Source organism: Mastigoproctus giganteus, chromosome 11, assembly GCF_048544385.1.
Source record: "Mastigoproctus giganteus isolate SK-2022 chromosome 11, ASM4854438v1, whole genome shotgun sequence".
Classification (NCBI taxonomy): Eukaryota; Metazoa; Arthropoda; class Arachnida; order Uropygi; family Thelyphonidae; genus Mastigoproctus; species Mastigoproctus giganteus.
Window position 1 is genome coordinate 101760255 of NC_143585.1, and position 25639 is coordinate 101785893.

At 37.2% G+C, this 25639-nt stretch overlaps 1 protein-coding gene across 1 annotated transcript in view; it reads right to left on the bottom strand.

Moving 5' to 3' along the window:
• The window catches only part of Sec8 (exocyst complex component secretory 8), a 416647-nt gene that overhangs the window by 21432 nt on the left and 369576 nt on the right, over window positions 1-25639 (bottom strand). Inside the window, exon 25 of the mRNA XM_090385352.1 lies at window positions 7282-7377. Coding sequence (XP_090241478.1) covers window positions 7282-7377 — 96 coding nt within the window. The remainder of the gene's footprint in view (window positions 1-7281; window positions 7378-25639) is intronic.

Genomic DNA, 25639 nt, shown 5'->3' on the forward strand with positions numbered 1-25639 from the left:
CTTTGTAACCACATCATAGTATCCAATCAAATTTGTCAGACAAGCCTTTCCCATGCTGTGTCTGAATTATTTCGGCAGTCTTGTCTAGATGATCCTGCAATGCTTATTTAACCAGTGACTCCATTATTTTCCCAGGAATACAAGTTAAACTAAAAGGTCTGTAATTACTCTTATCACCCTTTGAGAACTGGGGATACATTCACACATCTCCAGTCAATGGGGACTTCACCGAAGTCCAAGGATGCTTTCATAATTATGGATAAGGGTGTGCTTACTTCCTTTGCTGCCTCCTTTAATATAACTGGATATTTACCATCCACCCCAGGTACTTTCCTTATGTTCAAGTTCAACAATTTCTCTTCCACTTTGTCCTCAGTTATTACAAAATCATTTGGCTCCATGCCAGAGTTTGATAAGCTTCTGGCCTCCACACTTTCCTACTGACTTCTTGCATGAATGTAGATGCAAAATACTCATTCAGTTTGTCAGCTACCTCGGCAGGATCATCAACAATCAAACCATCAATATCAAGTGGACCAACCTGATTCATCTGTCTCCTTTTATAATTTATACAGATTGAGCAACCCTAATCCGAAATCCTCTAAAATCCGAAACTTTCTGAGCGCTGACATGACGCCGCACCAGATGATGCCAAACCAGACCTGATGTGATGGGCAGCAGTCAAAACATAGGTGCACAACAGACAGTTTATTCAGCATCCCCAAGGGAAAAAGACCCTCCCAGCATTATCCCAGCCCCCTTCAGCTGCGATATATCTTTTCGGTGCATGCACATTCCCCCATGCAAGCACACCCACAAATGGTAATAAAATTGCATGTGCACATTCCAGATGCACCAATGGTAGGTTCCCCATGATGCCCCACATGTGGCCAAGACCTATGTGCATTACTCACTGTGTTTTTTGCTTATTCTTTGCTCTGTGATATAAAGATACGTATTGTTGAAGATGTCAAAAAGAAGAAGCATTTATGTTTATCTATAGCACAGAAAGTCATGCTGTTGGAGAAACTGGACAGCGGTATAAGTGTGAAACGTCTTACAGAAGAGTATGGTGTTGGAATGACCACCATATATGACCTGAAGAAAAAGAAGGATAAACTGTTGAAGTTCTATGCTGAAAGTGATGAACAGAAGTTAATGAAAAATGAAATGAAAGCTAATGAAAAATGAAAGGTAAAAATGAAAATCTCGATCATGTATTGAAAGAGTGGATCCGTCAGCATCGCAGTGAATACATGCCACTTAACAGTATGCTGATTGTGAAACAAGCAAAGATCTATCACGATGAACTGAAAATTGAAAGGAACTGTGAATATTCAACAGGCTTGTTGCAGAAATTTAACAAAAGACACAGCATTAAATTTTTAAAGATCTGTGGTGATAAAGCATCTACTGATCACTAATCAGCTGAGAAATTCATTAACGAGTTTGCCAAGGTCATTGCTGATGAAAATCTCACACCAGAACAATGCTGACGAAACATCACTGTTTTGGCATTATTGCCCTAGAAAGACACTGACTACAGCTGATGAGATACTCACACCAGAACAAGTCTATAATGCTGATGAAACATCACTTTTTGGCATTATTGCCCTAGAAAGACACCGACTACAGCTGATGAGATAGCCCCTAGATATTAAGGATGCCAATGACAGAATAACTGTGCTGAGATGTGCTAATGCAGCAGGCACGCATAAGTGTAAACTTGCTGTGATGGGCAAACGCTTGCTTCCTCGCTATTTTAAAGGAGTGAATTTCTTACAAGTCCATTATTATGCTAACAAAAAAGGCACGGGTCACCAGGGACATTTTACATTTTATCTGATTGGCTTCTCAAGCATTTTGTACCAGCAGCTCGTGCTCACTGCAGGGAAGCTGGACTGGATGACGACTGCAAGATTTTGCTATTCCTTGACAATTGTTCTGCTCATCCCCCAGCTGAAATTCTCATCAAAAATAATGTTTATGCCATGTACTTTCCCCTAAATGTGACTTCATTAATTCAGCTATGTGACCAAGGTATCCTTAGATTAATGAAGAGTAAATATAAAAACACTTTCTTGAACAGCATGCAAGCAGCAGTGAACAGAGGTGTGGGTGTGGAAGATTTTCAAAAGAAATTTAGTATGAAGGATGCCGTATATGCTGTTGCCAATGCTTGGAACACAGTGACTAAAAACACAGTTGTGCATGCCTGGCACGACCTCTGGCCTTTGACTATGTTCAAGTGATGATGAACAAGGGTGATACCTTTGAAGGATTCCATATGTCAAATGAGAAAAAAATGATGTCTGACCTCCTTACATATGCAAAAAATATACCTTCAGAGTCTGTCAGTAAGCTGGAAGAAATGGATATCGAAGAAGTTTTTAACATCGATAATGAGGCTCCAGTTGTTCATTCATTGACCGATAGTGAAATAGCGGAAATGGTTCTGAATCAAGGTGATTGTGATTATAATAATGATGAAGATGACATTGTTAACACTGCAGAAAAATTGCCTATAGACGACATGGTGAAAATGTGTGATGGGGTTATTGAAGGACTACAGCAGCATGCATTCATAACAGAACAAGAAAGCACGTCAGTTTATAAAATCAAAGAGAGATTTCTAAGACAAAAACCATTGTTAACGAGGCAGATGACTCTGGAGCAAAACATTTAAAAAAGCCATCCACCAGAATGCCTCCTCATCCCTAGAGGATCAACTACCTGGTGCCTCAACTGCTTCTGATGTTTCTTTTCACCTAAAAAAATAAAATGCAGAGTACAGTAACATTTTAATCAAAACACAGCATCGTAGGTGGAGACTGAAAGCCTGCCATTGTTGTTGCTGTTGTTGTTGTTTAACAGCCAATACAGCTATTCTGATGATGCTACTGTGCTGCTTAGTTTTTTTTTTTTTTTTTTTAATAAACATACCAAACACAAGAGGTATTAGAAACTATAGTACTTAATACCGTGCTTGGGTTGGAGGTTGAGAAGACAAAAGAAGATATTTGTTGACATTAGACTTGAACTTCTGTAGACTGTAATTTTCAGGAAATATGTATGAAGGAAAGTTGTTCCAGAAAAAGGCAGTTGAATGAATAAACAAGGAAGATGAAAAATTGGTTCTGTGAGTTTGAAGTTGTATAGTAAATGGATGTTGGCTGGTGATAGCACGTGTTCGGAGTGTTTTGAAAGAGAGAGCAGGAATTATAGAAGCCAATTCAGAAGAACAGTGCCCATGGAAGTATCTGTAGAAAAGGCATACAGCAGAAACAGTACGTCTATGAGACAGAGTGGACAGATTCTGTTAGAAATGAGTCATTAATTAACCTAACTGCCCTCTTCTGAATGGAATCTAGAACCCTGAGAGAGGTTTTGGGGCATTGCTGCAGATGTGGGAACAATATTCCATGGTAGGAATTTGCTATTCTATGGATTTGCAATTTGTATGGAGTGAACAGCTGTTTGGAAGAAAAGTAAAGGCGAAAGAGAAAAACAATTTTTTTAGATGCAGAGGAAGCAATACTTGTAATGTGCATGTGGCAAGAGAGATCAGAAGTCAGGGCAATCCCCAAAAGTGATATTTCATCTTGCCTAGAATTTGGAGTGTCACCAAAGATAAGCATAGGAGCAGAAGAATCCTTTTTGCAAGATAAGACAGGACTGAGTTTTAGAAAGACTGAAATCAACTAAGTTGTCTTTGCCCCACTGCAGAATTACCTGGAGATTGGCATTTAGGGAATTGGTAGCAGATATTTGAGAAGTTGAAGCTGATTGAGCAGGGCAAGGTTTCTCAAACTGGAAAGTGAAATGCAATGCGCTATCAAAAAAACTATGGGTCGGCAAAACTATGGATAGGATTTCTGGTCAATGGAAGAGGTCATTAATATAAAAGAGGAAAAGAGTGGGGGAAAGAACTGAACCTTGGGGGACACCAGTATTAGTGGAGAAGTTAGAAGACAGAGAGCCATCTACCATCACCCTCAGTGAAGAATAGGTGCCTCCGTAGCCAGGTGGGAAGGAGCAGCAGTGCGTAGCACACGCTTCTTGATTAGACCGGGGTTCGAGCCCGTCACCACCAAATACGGACGATGCGGAAAGGTCAGGGAATGACCACCGCATATCCCGGAGCAATATGGCTTTAGTTGTTAATGCTCCTAAAAACCAAATAAACAAACAAACAATCAGTGAACAATCAGAGAGAAAATTTGATAACCAATTACAAAAAACAGTTGGCAAACCATAAGAAGCTTGTTTAGAAGACCTTTATGCCAAACATGATCGAAAGCATTTGAGATGTCAAGAGCAACTGCTTGTGTTTCACCGAACTTTTCCATAGAATTTGTTCATAAATGGGAAACAAAATCCAGAATATCACCAGTGGATCGACACTGACAGAATGCACACTGGCAATCGATGATCAGGCGGAAGGATTCTACGTAGTTTAAGAGTTGGCAGTTAGTTGATTTCTCCATTACTTTAGAAAGAGTAGAAGTAATTTCAATGGGATGATAATTGGATGGGTTGGATTTGTCACCCTTTTTAGGAACCCGCTGGATATAAGCAAATTTCTAAGCAGAAGGAAAAACACCTTTGGAATAAGAAAGTGAAAAAAGGCAGCAAAGAACAGGAGTAAGTTCAGGCGCACAGGTTTTGAAAACAAGCGGAAAAATACCATCAGGACCAGGAGCTTTTTTAGCATCAAGATTCGTCAAAATCCTTCTGACATCCTTTTGATGGAAGACCACAGGAGACATTGAATGGAGCATGTTGGGAGGTGTTTTACCAAGATCATTAATACATGAGTTAGAAGAAAAATGGGATGCTATCAAGCCAGCCTTATCCTTGGTTGAAGTGACAATAGAACCATCTGGTTTTGACAGAGGTGGGAGCAGAGATGGGCAAAAGTTGCGGCCAATAGCTTTGGCAAGAGACCAGAATGCTCGGCTAACATTAGGGCAAGAAGCAAGTTTTCTACTCTTAGCCCATTCAAAATCTAGTTTTGACTGATATAAACTGCTTTACAATTGTTGCAAGCTTTGATGTAAGCAATAAATGAAACTGGAGAATTGGAAACAAGCCAATTATGATATGCAACATTCTTCTCTTGAACAGCTTTAGCACATTCATTGGAAAACCAAGGTTTAGATAAAGGACGAGATTTTGAAGTGTAGTGTGGATTAAAGGATTCCATTCCTACAAGAATAATTTCACTGACACGATCTGAGTAAACGTTGACATCAGAAGTTTGGAAACGGTAATCAGACCAAGGAAAAGAAGAAAAAAAATCTCGCAGGTCATCCCATTTTGCATTCTTGTATCTAATGGACCACTCACTTTGACCCTGTACTTAGAAGGGCTGTTTGTGAGAAAAAGATCAAGTGTGTTGGCTGCATGGTTAGGATTGTCCAGTATTCTTGTAGGTAAATGAACAATCTGTGCAAGATCATTAGTAATTGCAAAAGCCTCAGCATCTTGACCAGCTGGGTCGGTGTGACTAGAAAACGGAAGCCAGCTGGAGTTATGAACATTAAAAACACCATGGAAAATTACCTCACTGTTAGGAAAGTTGGACTGGAGAAACTCAAGTTGAAAAAGAAGAAGTCAAAGAGTTCCAAGTGATTAGTGAAGATGGGAGAACGGTAAAGACAACAGATGAATCTGACAGAATGAGTTGAGAGATTTTAAGCCAGAGGAGATCGAAAAAAGAAGATTCCAAATTACCAAGTCTCTGACAGGGAACATTGGAAGGGACATATGCACAAGTACCACCTTTGAGACAAAAGGAATCATACAGCGAATAATTTGGGCAAATGAGATGAGCAGTGGTTGAATCAACCAATAACTGAGATTCTGTCAGGAAAAGTATATGGGGTTTGGAAGACTGCAAGTGGAACTAGATATCGTTGAGATTATAACCAAGACCACGTGTATTTGTGAAATGAACTAAGAAGTGTTTAGGAGGTTTAGATATTTTCACAGATAAGCTTACTCTATTAGTTTGACAATTCATGGTGTATTCAATAGTAAGAAAAGTGGGAGGGACATGCTGTATGAAGTAATGAAATTTATGGATATGGCATACACATAGGAAGAATATACCCAGATCCTTGACATAACATGGCTTCGACATGACCTCTAATGTATAATTTTTAAAAATAGTATAAATAGAAGCCATCAAGTAGGTCTGCAACACAGAAAATTCATAAAGAATGCCTGCTTGTGCAACATCCTGACTGGATTTGGTACAGAGGAACTGGTTCAAGGAAGTTTTATGTCAAGCCGAGTGAAATCCATATGACATGGCAGTCATGACCTTAACATGTCTAGACGAAGAGTGAAGATCTAGATACACTTAGAGATGGGCTGAAAAGTGATTACTGAGATTAAATGCAATGTACTGCATTTGAGTAGTAGTAATCTCAGAATAACATACCATTTGATTAGTGCCACTTTCAAAGTAGTCAGATAAGAGGGGGAAAAAAAAAAAAAAAGATTTAAGGGTAATTGCACAGCCCAACATGAAATTCTCGAAGCAGTGCAGACAGATTACTACGACAGCCCGGGGGGGAGTCTGTCAATGATATACAAGAACTTTGCCAGCAGGGACAAATATTTTGTATAAGGAAACTGTAGGACACATCTGCAATACTGCACACAGGTTTGGAAACCTCATTTTAGGAAAGACATTTTAGTGCCACCAAGTGAGTAAAATAGAAGGTTAGTAAACAGAAAAATTAAAAAAGGTTACTTTCCTTTCTGGAAACTTCTTCCTTATGCTTTAAGAAAGAATACTCTTATTATATATTAGAATAATGGAAGGAAAAACATCTGAACTCAAAGGGGAAAACTTATCTCTCTAATGCAATCGCAGTAGAAGTCACACGGAAGATCGCTTGGACTCAAGATTCGCTTGGCACCCGGGGCCATGAAATTTAGTGAAAGTGTGGATGACTCATTTCTGCAAAACAACAGATGAATTTCCGGGATACACAAAAATCACTCTCTCCTAGTTCTCTAATAGGGTGCATACAATAGAAAACAGGCTGTGTGTGTGTGTTTTTTTTTTTTTTTTTTTTTTTAGCTGATGCTGTATAAGCTTTACTTCCTTGCATTATATCGCAATATTAAAAATAAAAATCCATTGAGCTATCGCAAGAAAGAGCTATCGCAATAAAGTCAAAGAAATGATTACTGAAAGCCCTTTAAAACTTAATTTTAATCATAACAGAAGTAAACAACTAATTCAAATACAGCTTTTCTACTTACATCTTTTTCACTCCATTTTCATTAATCCTTTTAATTCTGGAAGTGCTGTTGATAAGTATAGATGCAACAAGGTATCCTAAACCTTCGAAAATATACCTGTAAGAGGGAGAAATATTCTCATTTTCAGTACACAAATATAAGCGCAAAATACATAAAAACTAATAGCAAAGATATAAGATGGTTAAAAAGTAATTTCTAAGTATCTAGTGAAACACTATTTCTAAAACTATTTGCTTACAGTTGGAATTTTACTTCTTGATAGTCCCAGGAAATATTGTTTTCTAGACTTCCTGATTCAGCAGTAAGCGAAATCACAGGCCTCATCAGTAAAGTATTATTGTTGGCCATATAGTGCAAAAAAAAAAAAAAAAAAAAAAAATACTATGTACCTTCTTTCCCATAGATGCTATTTGACATGCAATTTTCACAAGCCATTAGCCTCAACTACCAATGAATGCAACTTATTTCAATGATTAATCCTTTAAGTGCTCAGTAACTTATAAAGCTACTAATTCCACAGCTTGAGTTACTTTCAAAGCTACTAACTCTATGGTCTTAGTTATTACTGAAGAAAGTTAACTTTTCTGAAAGTGTAAAATATTGATACAAAAATTTTTATGCGTGATACCTAAGTAAAACATATTTCATTAACTTAAGAAATATTTTACTGCTAGCAGTAAAATAGTTTACTATAGCACAAGAATATCAGAATAGTAACTTCAAACAAATAAATTAGTCAAAATTTTGTATAGTATGGTACAATATGTAAAGCAGTGGTTCCCAAACAGTGTGCCGTGATCCTTTTCAAGCATACCACAAGATTAGGAAATATTCCATTGAGTTCAATGACAGTCACTATTTTGGTACTAAGTTAAAAGGAAATATTCGTCTTTTAACTTAAAGTGTGACTTGAGTGACAAAAGACTGGGAACCACTGATACAAAGCATGGATCAATGCACAATTCCATATCACATATATATCTTACTTCTCTTCTTTTGCCCTCTTTTGGTATGTATGCAAGTATGGCTGTACCTCATGGCATTTTTCTTGCAAAGGATACTAGGCACAGCAGAAGGAAAATGACATTCAGTTAGTCTTGAGGGTTTTCACTTGATTTTTTCCCACAACTTCTTCCCTTTCTGAAAGTATGGTAATCTAAAAGTTTGCATTACAGATTAGTAAAATTTTGCAAAAAGAAGTGCTTTTTAGCAGTGTTCTCCTGGTGAAGAGCACAGCATTCAAAAAGCATACAGCCACAAAATGTAAAATCATTTTTTTGTATTGCTTTACAATTTTGCATACACACACTGTTGAACTCAGCATAATATGATTGGATTTAAAAGCTCTGTTAACTGAACCTATATTTTTGTTATATACATTCTAGCTTCACTATTTTGTCTTGTTAATTTTTCCAGTATCAACCATCGTGTCTGCCTGAAGTGTTGTCAGCATTCTATCTTCCCTTCTATGCAGTGCCATCATAATATCTGGGCAGAACAAATGTGCTGCATCTTCTGGCAGTTTTTCTTTCTTTTAGATTTTCTTTCTTTTCCATTCTTTTAGCATGAATAGCACCACAAGAACTGGTTTTTCTTTTCATGCAGTTCCTTTAAAAGCAGTGGACTTGTATACCAGTTGCCTGTATACAGTGTGTACAGACTATGACCTCTGTCTAGATATGGCCAAAGTAAATAAATTAAAATGGATCCACTCAAGCCTAAATTTGCATTTACTGGTACTTCAAACTATCACCCCACAGTCCTTTCCAAATACTTCCTCTCTCTGTGTGTGTGTGTGTGTGTGTGTGTGTGTGTGTGTGTGTGTGTGTGTGTGTGTGTGTGTGTGTGTGTGTGTGTGTGTGTGTGTGTGTGTGTGTGTGTTTTAGGGCTCTTCTGGCAAGCTCAGGTGATGTCCAAGGTTCGCCCCAGCCAGGTACTTTCTTGTGGTAGTGGAGGGATATAGTTTATAATGTTGATTGCCAAGTGACACCCCCCAACTCCACATTTGTACACTTTGTGTTGCAGTACAAACTCTGTAAAGGACAGATATAGTGAGTTTTAGCGCTGGTCTGCATAGTGTAGCATTGGGTTGTGTTGTTCTTTCAGCCATTTAGCCACACAGCACCTAGTGGGACCTCTGGTGGGGGCAAACCCCAGACAATGCCTGAGTTTGCCAGGGAGAGGATTAGGGTGGGGGGGTAACTTTTTAAAACAGGAAAAGATTCGTGCTGGTAGAGGTCACCAGGCAAAATGGCTGGGGTGGGGAAGGGATAGTAGGGAAGTAAAGTAATAGAGCTAGGGCACTTATGTGGGGGGAGAGATCAAATTGTGGACATGCAGTGCTTCTCTGTTTGTAATCCCACACCGGTGTCAGAAAATCCCACATGCCTCAAAAGAGGGGACACGATGTCTGCAGGGCAAAGGGTTTCCTGGACCTGATAGACTGCCTCACTGCAGTGAGGCAATCTTCCAGATCAAGGGGAGGGGTAGGTTAGAACAATACACACTCAGCCCAATTGTACACACGTCATACTTACATTTACACAATTACACTTTTTTTTTTTTTAACACATATTTAGGGCAGGCTGAATAATAGCACATAACACAACACTCTCTCACATATTTATCATCTTACTTTAATCATAGAGACAGCAGGGCATAGGTGCTACCTAAATATAACAACTATCAAGACCACTTTTTTTTCTTTTCTCAATACTAAATAAATACATTGATTTGGTTACCATATGGTTTACACAGGTAACCTAACATTCACTTACATTTATATAATTTAACCTACAAAAATAGCTAATATATATATATATATATATATATATAGTAGTAGTAGTAAAATAATAAGTTCTATAAGCAAACTAAGCAGATGAGAAAAATTAGAATTAATTTTGAAACGTATTGTATGTCAAATGCTCCAAAATGTGCAGGGCAGCAGTAAAGGAAGCAAAAGAATATATGTGCAGCAAGGAACATTAATACAGGGTTTGCAAAGATGGATATGAGAAGTACACAGTGTACTGAACTAAAAGGGTGTACAGGATAGCAGAAAAAATAAATGAAGTAGTAATGAAAAGGCGAAAGAATGTTAAAATCGTAGTACGATTATGAATTTAAATAATTAATGGCAAAATTAACAAGCCAATAGGACGAAATGGGACTGTGGAAAAATAATTAAAATAAATTACAAAGGGGTATAACTGTATTCAGATATGGGTGGGCAATTTTAGAATGAAGGTCGAATATAGGGATGGCATTTCAACAGGGGGACTACTCCTGACCATGTTTCAGGAACTGAGTTTCCAAACTTGTCCATAGTACAAGAAAAGAGTAAAATTACAAAAGTAAAGCCCCCTTGTCTTAATACTATAAGACAAAGTAGTCCCTATGCAGTGTAAATTAAAGTTAAAGATATAATGCAAAATAATACAAAGAGTGTTTACAGTGTCATATGGGAAAAAAACAAACTGTAACAAGACAATTTATAATACAAATGTAATTTGCAGGAAAAATATGGTAAAAAAAAAAATTCTAAAAATAATGTGAACAAGCAAATAGTATAGGGTGAGGTAAAAAATTCTTGAGGATGGGGAAGGGGAGAAAGAGTAGTTAAATGCAGACGAAAATAGCGATAGGATGAAGGATAGTAGGAGCATTCAAATCACCCTCACATTACACTAATAGTTTTATGAACAGGAAGAAGATAGAAAAAGAAAGCAAAAAGATAAAAAGTGTCAAAAAAGTAATTAAAATTACTGAACTTACTGGGTGTGTAAAGACCTTAAAGAAAGGGTTCTGGTATTTGTAAGAGTTAATAAAAATGGGTGTTAATACCATAAGCTTGTAGAGAAGAAAGGCAAATCAAAACCTGAAACCAAAAGTAAAACATTACCTGGAGTAATAAAGCAAAGCGAAGGCGAGATGACAAGGCATAAAAATAAATGGCCGATGGTGAACATGCAACCCTGACGTAAAGTGAAACAGTAACAGATTAAAAGTATTATATAGTAATGACAGCCTTACTAGAAAGCATTAATAATCTGAACAATAGGGATGACCTCTATTGTTGATACTGGACAAAAAAAAAAAAAATTGTACTAGAGTAAAATGGTATATAGGCCTAAATAAAACAGCTGAAATCTGGCAGAATGAACAAGTAATATTAATCTATTGACGGAGGAATACGTCAGACGAAAAGGAAAAGTAAAACCAGGATTATTTAGATCCACAGTGAACAGGAAATTAACATCCAGTAAAACATAGGTTAAAATTCCAATGAAATAAACCTGGTGTATCCAACGAAGCAAGAACAGAAATTCCTGATGATCAGAGAACAAGATCTACAAAACAAGTCTCAATGTCAACTTATCAAGTAAGATGGTACAAAGGCCAAAATAAAACCACTGAAATCTGGCAGAATGAACAGGTAATTTTAATCTATTGACGAAGGAATATGTCATACAAAAAGGAAAAGTAAAACCAGGATTATTTAGATCCAGAGTGAACAGGAACATCCAGTAAAACAGGTAAAAAGACCAATTAAATAAACCTGGTAGATCCAACGAAGCAAGAACAAAAATTTTTCTGATTGTTCATTAAAATGTTTCACCCCCCCCCCTCCAGTGTTTGGTATAGGCCTTTTGTTACTGAATTTTTTTAGTTTTGTTTTTTTCTCTTGATAACCACTAGGTTTGCTACTTTGTTACTCTGACATCCGGCAGCGATATATTTTTTACCATCTGTTTTTGTTACCTGACCGTTTATGATGTGAAATTTCATCACCTTTGAGTTATAAATTTTGCTTTTGGCATTTCCTTTGTCAGACTTTGGCATTTCCTGCTTCTTTAGATTTAACAAAGTCTGTTTCCTTTGATTGGTGTACTGTTACTTTCTTCAATAGTTTCACCCAGACTTACCCCTAAAACTGAATACTTTTTCTTCATTCAACAGATGCAAGCCAATACGGTAACATTGAATCTTGATTTGTAGACCTTGTTCTCTGACCATCAGAAAAATTTTTGTTCTTGCCATGATGAGAGTAGGCTGAGTATGTAGATAAAGTCTCTTGATGGGGCAAACCCTAAGCATTGCTTACGCTTGCCAGGAGTGCCTGCTGCTCATCCCCCTCCAACCCACTGCTAAAAAAAATTAAGTTTTCATTGGGTCCATCAGTGCCATGTCCATCGTTGCCTTCTGTATTTATTAATGATATTGATAAAGGTATTATCAGGCTTAATGTCTAACCTTCCAGATGATACAAAAATTGGCAGGGTGGTTAATGACAGTAATAAAGGTGTATGCTGCTGCAACAAAGTCTAGAAAATTTAGGCAGATGAGCTGAGAAATGGCAATTTAAGTTTGTGCAAACATTTACAAATGCATATGGGTAGCAGTAAATCCAGAGTAATGTACCAAATGTGTGGTACTAAAATGTAATTGTGCAATCAGATATGAAGTTCTCTGAGCAGTGCAAGACAGCTCATGGGGTTTTGTCAATGATATACAGGAATTTTGCTAGCAGGGATAGGGAGGTGATTATGCCATGTATAAGGCAATGAATGGTCAGGCCATATCTTGAGTATTGCATACAGGTCTGGAAGCTCATTTAAAAGGGACATAGAGCTGCTGGAACAGGTACAGAAAAGAGCATTGAGATTGGTGATGGGGAACAAAGCGGTGCTCTTGCGAAACTGAAGAAAAGCTTGTCAAGTTATAAGCCATCTTAACGATTGACTAACTCTTCTTCTGAGAGGCAATGCCATTGGAAACTCCTTGAAACTAACACTTGTTTATCATTCCAAGAACCCAAGAGCTTTGAAAGGTTTTATAAACACTAAGCTTGGTGTGGGAATCAAGCAAGAAAGCTTGGACTACCAGAACCTTATGCCAGGAGTAGTTATGCCATAATTTCTGACCTGCAGTCAAAGTTTACCTCAGTAAGAACAACTTGACAGAGAAAGCATTACCAATCAATGAAAATACTTCAGGTAATCCAAACAACCCTGACAGGTTAGCTGATAGAACAGTAATCTTCTTGCTTCCCAATACAACACTAACCTTACAGCCCATAGAATAGAATGTCATTGCTAATTTCAAGCATTACTACCTTATGATCATAATTGTTATATGCTTCGAGATCAATTACAGGTCAAAAGATGAAGAAAACAATTGCACTTAAAGGAAATTCCAGAACAGTTTCAATTTCAACAATGCAATTAACAATACTGCAATTGCAGGAACTGACTTTATTCCATTTTGCAATTTAGAAATTGTAAAATGGGATATAGTCAGTTCCTGCTATGTGAATTCAACACAGAGGAATTTGTGATCTGATCATGTCACCAATATCCCAGATTTACAAGTGGAAGCACCTCAGAAAAATGCAGGAAAAGATTCTGGAGTCGAGTAAACAATTGGGTTTGAAATTAGAACCCTGTGATGTCAAAGAACTGTTGGAGCCTGAAGAGCTCAGCACTCAGCTTACCTTTCTCAGAGTGAATTAAAGGCCTCAGAGAAGTCAGCTGATGAATATGTGGAGAAGCTAAAAGCTTTGATGCCAATGGATTTCTTCTGGCATTAGAATACAATGAAACAGCTTTCAGATGAGGATCAAAAATCAGATGTCTCCCAAGGTCATTAAGGATGATAAAATCAATCTGCATTGCTATAAGGAAGTTCTGACTGGGAGGAAAGGGAATACTGCATAATAAACTGATATACACACTGTATGTTGTGATGTTGTTATTTGGTTTTTAGGAGCATTAGCAACTAAGGCCATATTGCTCCAGGGATATGCGGTGGTCATTCTCTGACCTATCTGCATCCTCCATATTTGGTGGTTACGGGCTTGAACCCCGGTCTGAACAAGAAGCATGTGCTATGCACTGCTACTCCTGCCCACCTGGCTACGGAGGCGCCACTCTATGTTGTGAACTTGAAAAATAAGTTCAGTGATAGATTTCCTGGAAAGAATTACCATTATAAGCATATGAATATTGATCCTTGTTATCAGTTGTTTCCTTAAACATTACACTTCTATGGAACCAATTAATGATGGATATAAGGGCCCACTCTATTCAAGTATATACCAAATGCTACAATTAGGCAAAATAAGTGGTAGAAAAAGGATAAACATAGTATCCCACTCTTCCTCCTCAAGCACTCTAATAGATTATGGTGTATAAAAATTAAAAACAAAAGAAAAAAGAAAAAGAGAAAAAAAAAAAAAAGGTAAGAGCTATACTATTTGAATATTACACTCAGACATTCAGACATACCCAATAAACTAGTCGGACCTCTATATAACAAAATCAACTGTTCCCTTGAAAAAATTCGTTATACAGAAATTGTTATAAAGAAATATGACCTTTTCAACAATGAAAAATACTGTAAATTCAGAAATATAGCAAAAGATGGGAAAGAAGTGGGAATGAATAAATTTCTTAACATTTTGAAACAATTTATTAATACATACATATTAGGAAATGACTACTCACACATTATGCCCACAATTTATTAGTACAATTTTTAAAAATGATGTGTAAAATATTTGGTTAATTTTTTCTGTACACTGGATTCTACGGTACACCATTCATAAAAATGTTTGCATTTGTTTAAACTTTAAACACTCAAATATATTTTCTGTTCATTTTCTTCCCACTGAAAGCCTCGATGCGAAGTTTCAACTTCTGCCATCATTTGTTTGAAAGGTTTAATATCGCCCTCATTTTCAACCAACTCATCATCGATATTGTCACTAGTTCTCTAAATACACTCCAAAATGTTGGAGTCACTTGAATATTTACGTACTATCACATATCAACTCCTAAAAATTCATCAAGAACAATTTCTCCACTGATCAAACCTTGCATGGAACTCTTCCCAAGATTCCTCAATGTTTTCTAGCAGTTCATCCCTCTCATCTCTGTTAATTAGTATTTTAGCAAAAGCTGCTTTTGCAAAACAATTCTTAATCATTGTTTCCGTCACATCTTGACTCCACACTTTCGCCAACTCTGATATTCACATTCACAAATCTATAACCGAATCTGGTTGGTTTCTATTCTCAGTATAATTTTTTTCAGTATGCACATTCGGTAGTGCATTTTCAAATTCTTGATAATTCCTTGGTCCATTGGCAGCAGTTAAGACAAATTATTCAAAAGGAAGAAACAAGCTTCACACTTGTAAGTTTCGAAATTACCGAGTGAAGGTGGGCAGGACAGTTGTTGAACAATCAACCCGATTTTTCTGTTTTCTTTCATAATCTTTCTATCGAAATTTAAAATCCACTGCTCAAAAATTTTGCTTGTCATTCAAGGTTTTTTGTTGTAGTTGTAGTCCAGATCTGAATTGACTCCTTTGAAACATCAGGATTGTTTACTTTTGCCTATAACCAAAAGCTTCAGTTTTCCATTACCAGCCATATTTGCAACTAAGAGTAATTCTCTCCTTACTATTTTTACCACCTAAAAATTTATCACCTTTAAAAATCAGTGTCTTGTTCGGCAAACATTTAAAAAATAGACGTTTCATCAATGCTGAATATGTCTTTGGACTCATAGTCCTCCATAATTTTTTCAAAACTGTTTCTTTCCAATGAGTATAGTCTTCGATTGCAACTCCACTTTCATCAGAAGTAACTTTTTTGAGTAAGCCATGAGGCTCTTTAAATTTGTCCAGCCAACCAGAACTGGCTTCAAATGTTTTGTGCCCCAGAAAAGATGCACACTCCATAGCCTTTTCTTTTATTAACAGCCCTGATATGGCCATGTTTTGGTCTCGAATCAACTTCATCTACATCTTCCCAAAGGAATAATTTTGCATACTGCCGACTCGGTCCCGTTTCCTCAAACAGTTTGAGAATCGAAACAGGGTTTTTCAGAATGGTTGACACACTACTGGTAGGGACATCTTTTAAAGCGATTTCTTTTTTTTCTTTTTTTAATGCCACGATCTACACTATTAAACACTTCTACTTTTTCACACTACACCCAAGGATTTCCTCTTAGACACTGTTAATTTCAGCTTTGTTTTAACTGCACAGCAGTTAAAACAAATTATGAGAAATCCTTGGCAAAGGATGCAAAGGAAAACAGAAAAGAGTTCTTTACCTACTTAAACTCAAGAAGGAAAGGGATGAATCAGATTGGTCCACTGGATGTTGATGGTTCAACAGTTGAGGATCCAGCTCAGGTGGCTAACAATCTAAACGAGTATTTTGCATCTACATTCACACATGAGGAGTTATTCAGGAAGGGGAATGTCGTAGGTGAAGTAAACATTGGCAGTGAGCTAGATTATTTTCTAATAACTGAGAGGAAAGTGGAGGAGAAATTGTTGAGGATAAACATAAAAAAGGCACACGGGGTGGATGGGATCTATCCAGTTATATTAAAGGAGGCAGCAAAGGAAGTAAGCAAACCCCTAGCCATAGTTATGAGAGCTTCTTTGGACTCAGGGGAGGTACCCATGGACTGGAGATGTGCAAATGTAACCCCAATTCACAAAGGAGGATCAAAGGCTGACACAAGTAATTATAGACCTGTTAGTTTAACTTCGGTTCCAGGAAAATTAATGGAGGCACTGGTTAAAGAAGCACTGCAGGATCATCTGGACAAGAATTCAGTTATAGTTCAGACACAGCATGGTTTTGTTAAGGGCAGGTCTTGTCTGACCAATTTGATTGGATACTATGATGTAGTCACAAAAGAACTGGATGCAGGGAATAACTTTGATATTATATATTTGGATCTTAGAAAGGCTTTTGATACTGTTGCGCATGGAAGACAAATTGGAGAAGTGTGGCATTGGAGGAAATTGCTGCTGTGGATAAAGGGGTGGCTGAGGGGGAGAAGCCAGAGAGTGGTAATCAATGGACACTGCTCAACGTGGACTAATGTTATTAGTGGAGTTCTTCAGGGTTCAAGTGTTGGGTCCGTTGTTGTTTTCGGTGTTTATGAATGATATTGATGATGGGATATCAAGTTTAATGTCCAAATTTGCAGATGATACAAAGGTTGGCAGGGTTGTTAAGGACACCACTGACGCTATGCTGCTGCAACAGGATCTGGAAAGGTTGAACAGATGGGCTGAGAGGTGGCAAATGAAGTTTAGCATTGACAAATGTAAAGTACTACATATGGGAAACAGTAACCCCAGATCAACGTATCAACTCTGTGGTACTACGCTGACAGTGGTAGAGAATGAAAAGGACCTGGGGGTAATTGTGCAGGCAGATATGAAGTTCTCTGAGCAGTGCAGATGAGCTGCAAGAGTAGCTCATGGTGTCTTGTCAATGATATACAGGAATTTTTCTAGCAGGGACAGGGATGTGATTATTCCCTTGTATAAGGCATTGGTCAGGCCACACCTTGAGTACTGTATACAGGTCTGGAGGCCCCATTTCAAGAAGGATGTAGAGCTGCTGGAACGAGTACAGAGAAGGGCAACAAGATTAGTGAATGGAACAAAGGGTTGCTCTTATGAAGAAAGGCTTAAGTTTTGCAAATTACAGAGCCTGGAGACTAGGATCGGCGAGGTGATCTGATAGAGGTGTATAAGGCTTTGAATGGCTTGAGCATGCTCAATGCCGATGGGATTCTTCCTCTTGCTCAGAATAATCACCTGAGAGGGCATAAATTCAAATTGAGGAAGGACGGATGTCGGATAGATGTGCGGAAATTTGCCTTTAGCCAGCGGGCAGTTGGTTTGTGGAATAGACTCCCATCGCTTGTTGTTGAAGTTGATAGCCTAAACAAATTTAAGGCTCAGCTGGACAGGTATTTCGAACGAATGGAGGGGTGAAATGGAAGTAGTGGTTGTTTTTTTTTTTTTTTTTTTAGCTAATGCTGAATAAGCTTGCTTTCTTGCATCATATGCCTCTACTAATGCTAATGCTAAAAACAAAGCTGAAATTATTATAGTAGCTACAAATGGTCAGAGACAAATGAAATTTAGTGAAAGTGTGGATGACTCATTTCTTCATTTTCCGAGATAAAGGAAAATCACTCTCTCCTAATTCTCCAATAGGATGCTTATGGCAGAAAATAGGTTGACCAGAGCCAATGCCCATGCCTTAATCTTTGCCAATGACTGTGGACAGCTGACCAGCAGAACTTCGCCCATAATAGTGTATAAGTTGTATAGGTTTTACTTCTTTTTAGCCACTACTGCTGGGCAAAGGCCTCCCCCAAACTTCCATCTTTTTCTATCCAGCACCGTAGTTGGCCAGTTTCTTCCTGCAGGGTTTTACAGGCACCATTAAATTGTAAAAATGTTTTAGCTCTTAATTTGTGGAATTAAAACCTTTAGCTATTAAAAGCTAAAGGGATTAATGCTTAATCCTTTTAGCTCTTAATTTGTGCTTTCTACAGCATCAGCTCTATTGCCTAAAGGCCAGAGGTGCAAATGATGCATACCCAGGTCTCTCAAAATCAGTTCGTTATATGGAAATTTTCTTTGTTATATGGAAACTATTTTCAATGTAATGACCTAGGGGAAATCAAAAAATTTCGCTACAAAGAAAATTTCGCTATGTGGAAGTTTATTAAAGAGAGGTCTGACTGTATATTACTAGCTATTTAGTATTTTGCTTATTTTATTTTCAGCCAAGTCAAACTGGAGGTTTTTACAGTTTACTCACTTTCATGCATGATTATTTGTTTATTATTTTCTGATTATGATTATTTGTTTTATTATTTTCTGCTTATTTAGCTCAGTCTATTTTAATTGCTTTTGATAGACTAATTTTGTAACTCAGTCTAATTTTGCATATACTTCCATATATGCTAATACTATATATATATATTTCTGGATATGGCACTAATATAATTTACAAACTAATATTTTCTCTTAGTTCAGCTCAGTGTGCACATTTTATTTAGGTATTCTTATGTTTTTAAGCATTACACAGAGTCCAGTTATATGAAATTTGAAATTCTTATCTAATTTTTAGTTATTCTGTGCTTCTTAGTTGTAATTTCAATGTTAATAAACAATATGACTATTATTATGCACTTTGGCCTTCTTTTACTTGTGAAATCTCTTGCCTTTAAGTTGTACTAGAACTTAAAATTAAAAACTTACTGATTTTTCTTTTGAGTTTTATTTTTATTTTATTATTGCAATATGATATATTTAAGTAGCCAACTTTTATCACATGACTTCAAAAAGATGGTTGTAATTTATTCTTTCTCCATTATAAATGGTATTTTAATGATATAGGCCATAGTTTTCATTATACATAGGCATGCTTCTTCCTGGTACTACTAGCTATGAATTAGATCTTGAATTTATTTTTATCCTAATATAGCCTGCAGGTTCTCAGATTACAATAACTCATTTGATATTAGTTTTGAATATTTCCTTGAATTTGTGTCTATTTCAGTTTTTCAGTTTGTCTATAGCATAATGCCATGCCAGTAGAATTCAAAAATTTGTGTTAAAATTGATTGACATGTGTCATAAGAAATACCGATTTCATCACAGACAGTTAAATGTTATCATCTAATCGCATCATGAACACAAGCAAATGAAGCATTGGTTTTTGAAGTTGAAGGGCAGTCAGAGCAAAAATCATCTTTGATGAAACTTGAACCACTGAAAAGACTTTGAATAACACTGTATCTTCTCTGAAAGCTGTTATTAACATTTTGTGGGTTTCTGTTGCACTTTTCCCTAATTTCACAAAAAAATTTGGGCAAATTTAGTAAAAGTTCAAATCTCATATTTTAAAATGTGAACATGAAACATCTATTCAATACACTAATTCAGACTAACTGCAGTTAAATGGGTAATTAATTTAGTACCACACAGCAATTTCAAGATACACAGTCAGTCCTCAAACATTTTGATCACACCCTGTATCAGTACAATTTATCTTCAAAATTATAATATAATGTACCTGTAAATATTCTAATCCGCAACTGATGAAGCCTACAAGATTGTCTATTAATAAATCTTTTACTTCTATGCAATGAATTTCCATTCCATTCTAATTAAAAGCCAAATTTTTCTTATCACACTTGGCTTGAGTGCATAAGAATAAAAATGATGCCCTCACAGATCTGAAAGGACAAATCAGATGAAAGGAACATCTTTTGAAGACAAAACAAAATCTATTTTGATTTAAAGAACTCTCAATTCAGCATTCCATCAGGATTTCAAGAAGGTTGGTTGGTTGGTGTAAATGTTTATCAGCACAAGGGCAACTTAGGCCAAAATGTACCTATTCTAGTATTTGGATAGATGCTGGAAATTTGCTTTATTTGACATTAGAAATATTTATATAGTCTCGTTTGATTAAGATAAGTAAAGAGCTCATCCAGATCAGCATTGTTTCCCAACAGGTGGTTTAGTGATAAGAGTGCTTGCATTTGCATCAGAGAGCCGAAAGTATGATTTCTGATGCAAGAATAAATTGAACAGTATAGGAGAATATGTCGAACTGTAAGTTATGATGAACAATGCGTGCATATAGGAGGGTCATCGCCCATGAGCAGGAACAAGTGGATCAGGTGTATGTGCCCTATGTGCAGTCTTACCAGTATTACCTCTTCATGCCTGTTTCGCCTATAGCTGGATTTCCATGGTTGTGGTTCACATTTAATTTCAAACAATTTATTGTTCGTATGTGTCTTCCAAATGTTTAACCACTGGTCTCTACAGATATGTTGGATATGTGTTAGTATATTTACATAGGGTACTTGGTAAGATAGAGTTGCAGTGCTGTTTGGATGTTTGGCTGCCTGGTCTGTGGTTTCATTACCTACAATGACATTGATGAAGGGATAGAGGGCATGACGTCTAAATTTGCAGATGATGTTAAAATTGGTAGAGTAGTTAATGATCACTGTCAAGCTGAGCTTCTTCAGAGAGACCTAGATAGACTTCAGGAATGGTCAGAAAAATGGCAGCTGTGCTTTAATCCAACAAAGTGTAAGGTATTACACCTGGGAAACAGTAATCCCAAAAAAACTTATTCACTTGGTGGAGTTCAACTAAACCCAGTACTGGAGGAAAGGGTCTTGGGTGTTACGATACAGTCAGACATGAAATTCTCTGAGCATTGTAAACACGTTGCAAGGAAGGCCCATGGTGTCCTATCGATGATCTATCGAACTTATGCAAGTAGAGATAGGGACGTGATAATCCCATTATATAAGGCTTATGTTAGACCACACTTGGAATACTGTGTTCAAGTATGGAGACCGCACCTAAAGAAAGACATCGAGCTTCTTGAAAAGGTGCAAAGAAGGGTAACTCGCCTGGTGAGATTGGCAAAAGGGCGTCCTTATGAAGAAAGACTTCGAATATGTGGGTTGCAGAGTTTGGAAACTAGACACCTTAGAGGAGATTTAATTGAGGTGTTTAAGGCTCTGAGAGGCATCAGTAAAATGAATGAGGACAAAATTTTCAAGATTATAAATGATGCTAGAACTAGGGGACATAAATTCAAGTTACGGGGGGAAATGTTTAGATTGGACTGCAGGAAGTTTTATTTTAGCCAGCGAGTTATAAATTACTGGAATAAGTTGCCTTCATGGGTGGTAGAGGCCAACAGTTTGGGGAAATTCAAAGGTCATCTGGATAGTACTTTCGGGTAAGGGAAGCGCATAGGATGATAGGTTTAATTTCCTTTTTATTTATTTTTTATTTTATTTTTTTAATTTATTTTTTATTTTATTTTTTTATTTATTAATTATTATTATTTAGTTATTTATTTTATTTATTTATTTTTTTTTTGTTTTTATCATTGTTTTGTTCGGATTTTTTTTTTTTTTTTTTTTTTTTGGCTGGTGCAGCATAAGCCATAGGCTTTCTTGCACCATGCAGCCATTACTAATACTAATGCCAGCATGCCCTGGAATCCAACAGAAGCTTACAGTATGATTCCTATTCCGTAAACAATTTAGACCAGATTTCTTTTACTATGGGATGTGCGGTTGAGAATTTATTACTTATTGTGGACATCACACTCATGGAGTCTGTATATACGAGGGGGGTATCAAAAAGTTCATACACTTACCTAGAAATAATAGCCCTAGAAGGGTGAACTTCACAGGAACTTTAGTCCTTTTATATGTACTCTCCATGTACAGTAACACATTTCTCCCATATATGGATCAGTTGTTTAATACCTTGATCATAGAAGGCCATACTTTTTGCCTGAAACCACGATTCCACTTCGTTGATGACTTCCTAAGACAAATCAAAGCGGCATCCATGCATGTCTTTAGTTTCCGGATCATACTGGTACACCCAGCATTCATAATTTGTCACCAACTGATCAAAAAATATTCTCAACATCCGCATTATTCAAATCCAACAGTTGGCGAGAACAGTGCATTCGACAATGCTTCTGCAAAGGCGTCAGCAATTTTGGAACCCATCGTGCAGACTTCAGACATGTGCAGATAGATGGCCATGTAAAATGCTGTGGACAGACCCATAACTAATTCCCACTGCATCTGCGATGAAATGAACTGTTACACATCTGTCAATCAGCACCAGCTGCTCAACCTTTGGAATTGTCTCACTGTCTATAGATGTTGATGGGCTCCCTTCTCTTGGCTTGTCAAAGACACTTGTACAACTGCAATGAACTCCCGATTCCACTTTTTTACAGTGTCGTAGGATGGACAATTCTGCCCATACACAGCTTTCATTTCTTCTTCTGCATTTGCCCGGCAAATGCAGGAACTTGATCACTGCTCAATACACCACTTTGTCAACCACAGCACACTTCCTCAGATTCCAGGCTCCACCTCTGGTGTACGGTCACCTACAGGAATGAAATTTCACATGTTAGTTATTGAATATGTAGACAACTTATATTAAAAACAGCATCTTCCTAATGGTGTTTTATCTAGGTCAAGGTACAAACTTTCTGATACTATCAAACTACTGGTGTTCAGATGGATATTGATCTTATCTATAGTTACTTGGATTGCATACAGTTCTGCAGTATAACTGCTGCATTCAGTTGGGAGAGATACTGTGAATGAGGAAAAAACTGCTGCAGCACCTACAGCGGCATCTGATTTTGAGCCATCAGTATATATATGCAGCTCTGCACATTGTTATAAGCATGCCCTTCGTGCAGTTGTTTGATGTTACAGTTTTCCAGGGACTTTTTCCCCCATTGTTTGAAATATGTGCACAGTAAGGTAGGTTTGTGGACCAGGGTGGATCAGGTATTTTAGTTTTTTTGAGCGTGTTTTCAAAATGTACGTTCCAACAGTGAATCAACTCTTGTAGTCTAACACCAAAGGAGGTGGCAAGGGAACTAAGGATCACCTGTGAGGTGATCTGATTGAGATGGATAAGGCCTTGAATGGATTGAGCACGCTCAATTCTGATGGGATTCTTCCACTTGTTCAGATTACAAACCTAAGGGGCCATAAATTTAAATTGAGGAAAGACAGATGTAGAATAGATGTGCAGAAATTTGCCTTTAGGCAGCGGATGTAGAATAGATGGGTGGTTAATTGCTGGAACAAACTTCCATCTGTCATTGTGGAAGTTGATAGGTTAAATAAATTTAATGAGGAATTAGACAAACATTTAGAGGGAATGGTTGTGTGATTTTTTTTTTTTTTTTGGCTGATGCTAACATAAGCTCATACACTTGCTTTCTTGCATTACATATCACGATTACTATTACCAGTGGGTTTATTGTTATAAAATGTTATACATTCAGGATTGAAGAGTATTGGTTGATTGGGATGGTCTGGAAGGCTTAAGTCTGGTTGCGTAGGTAAGGAGTAACATTTTCCTCCTGAGATGGAATGGAGGTTCGTTTGCCTCTATATAGAGACTTTGGACCGGGAAGTTGGAAAGGCCCCAAGAGAAGTGCGAAGAGCACTGTGTTGTATGATATTTAGTCTTGTAAGAACACTTTTCCAGGCTGAGTCAGGAAAAGTCTGCAGTCTAGACGAGACCTGATGAGAGAACGATACAAGTGCAGGAAAATGTATCTATCTGAACCCCATGCTATGGCAGAGATGGCTCTAAGTATATTGAGTTTTTTCAAACAGATGGTTCTAAGATAACTTATATACATAGAAAAATATGTATTCCTGTCTTTCCTATACGTTGTGAAATTTTTGAGAGAATTACCTGTCGTGTTAAATTGGTTTCTTGTAAACAAACGATCATTGGATTACATCTATTGATCAGGTCATATAAGTCGTCAGTATTAGCATGCATGCATGCCTGCCTCTACAGTTCCATTGAAGTATGTGCTGCATTACATGGTTTTTGGAGTTATGTTTTGATCTGTCTGTTTTATTTGAGCAGTTTGTTTGTATCGTTCAGTTTTATATATATATATATATTTTTTTTTTTTTGGGAAAACCGATCTTCTGTAATCATGTCTTCTTCTTTATGAAAATGTAATTGTTCCTAACCTTGTTTATTAAACGAATTTTAACTCAACCCATTTATTTAATCAATTTTTCCCAATGGTGCAACAATTGCATTGTTTCTCCAATAGTTCCTTCTGTTTCAGTCTTGTTGTCTACATCCATATAAGTATGGGGGATTGCTTTTTGGTCTGGATATGCTCATCTACTTTTTTAATTTGTGTGTGTGTGTGTGTGTGTGTGTGTGTGTGTGTGTGTGTGTGTGTGTGTGTGTGAGTGAGAGAGAGAGAGAGAGAGAGAGATGGGGGTTTAATGGTGCACGAGCTGCTAGGGCTATAGTGCGCCTGCTTTTTTTTAGTAGTTGTAGGTATATTGGGTGGAACTGAAATTAGAGTATTACTTCCTTGTTCTTGTAAACTTTGTTTGGCAGGTTGTGACTTAGCATTAAGCACGGACCTAGCCCAATCAGCAATTGCAGTGTTTGGAGGAACTGTGATATCAGTCTGAGTAGCAATATAAACACTCTATTGAGTTGTTCGTGCATACGCGCATTACAGTATAAACCGCACGTGTTTTTTGGCTTCCTGGTATGTACTTTGTTCTCTGTTTTGTATTTTTTTTTTCCCCACTTTCCACATTTCACAATTTTTGAATAAGCCGGATGATTACCTTTGCAATTGGGACAGGTGAAGTACAATCAGCTTGAATGTGTTCTGTGGAACCAAAATTTGGGCATATCATAGTGCCATGGCATGTTACCTGGGAGTGTCCATATTTTTGGCGCTTATAACACCTGAGGGGATTCAGTATATATGGATGTATAGGACAATTTAGATACCCTGCTTTAATTGTTGTCGGTAAATTTTGGGTACTGAAAGTCAGTATTATGTTCTGTGTAGGTGTTAATTGCACATCTTTCTTGATTAATATTCTCTTGGCTTGTACAACTCTTTGACTGGCCAACTCTTGCAAAATTTTTCTCT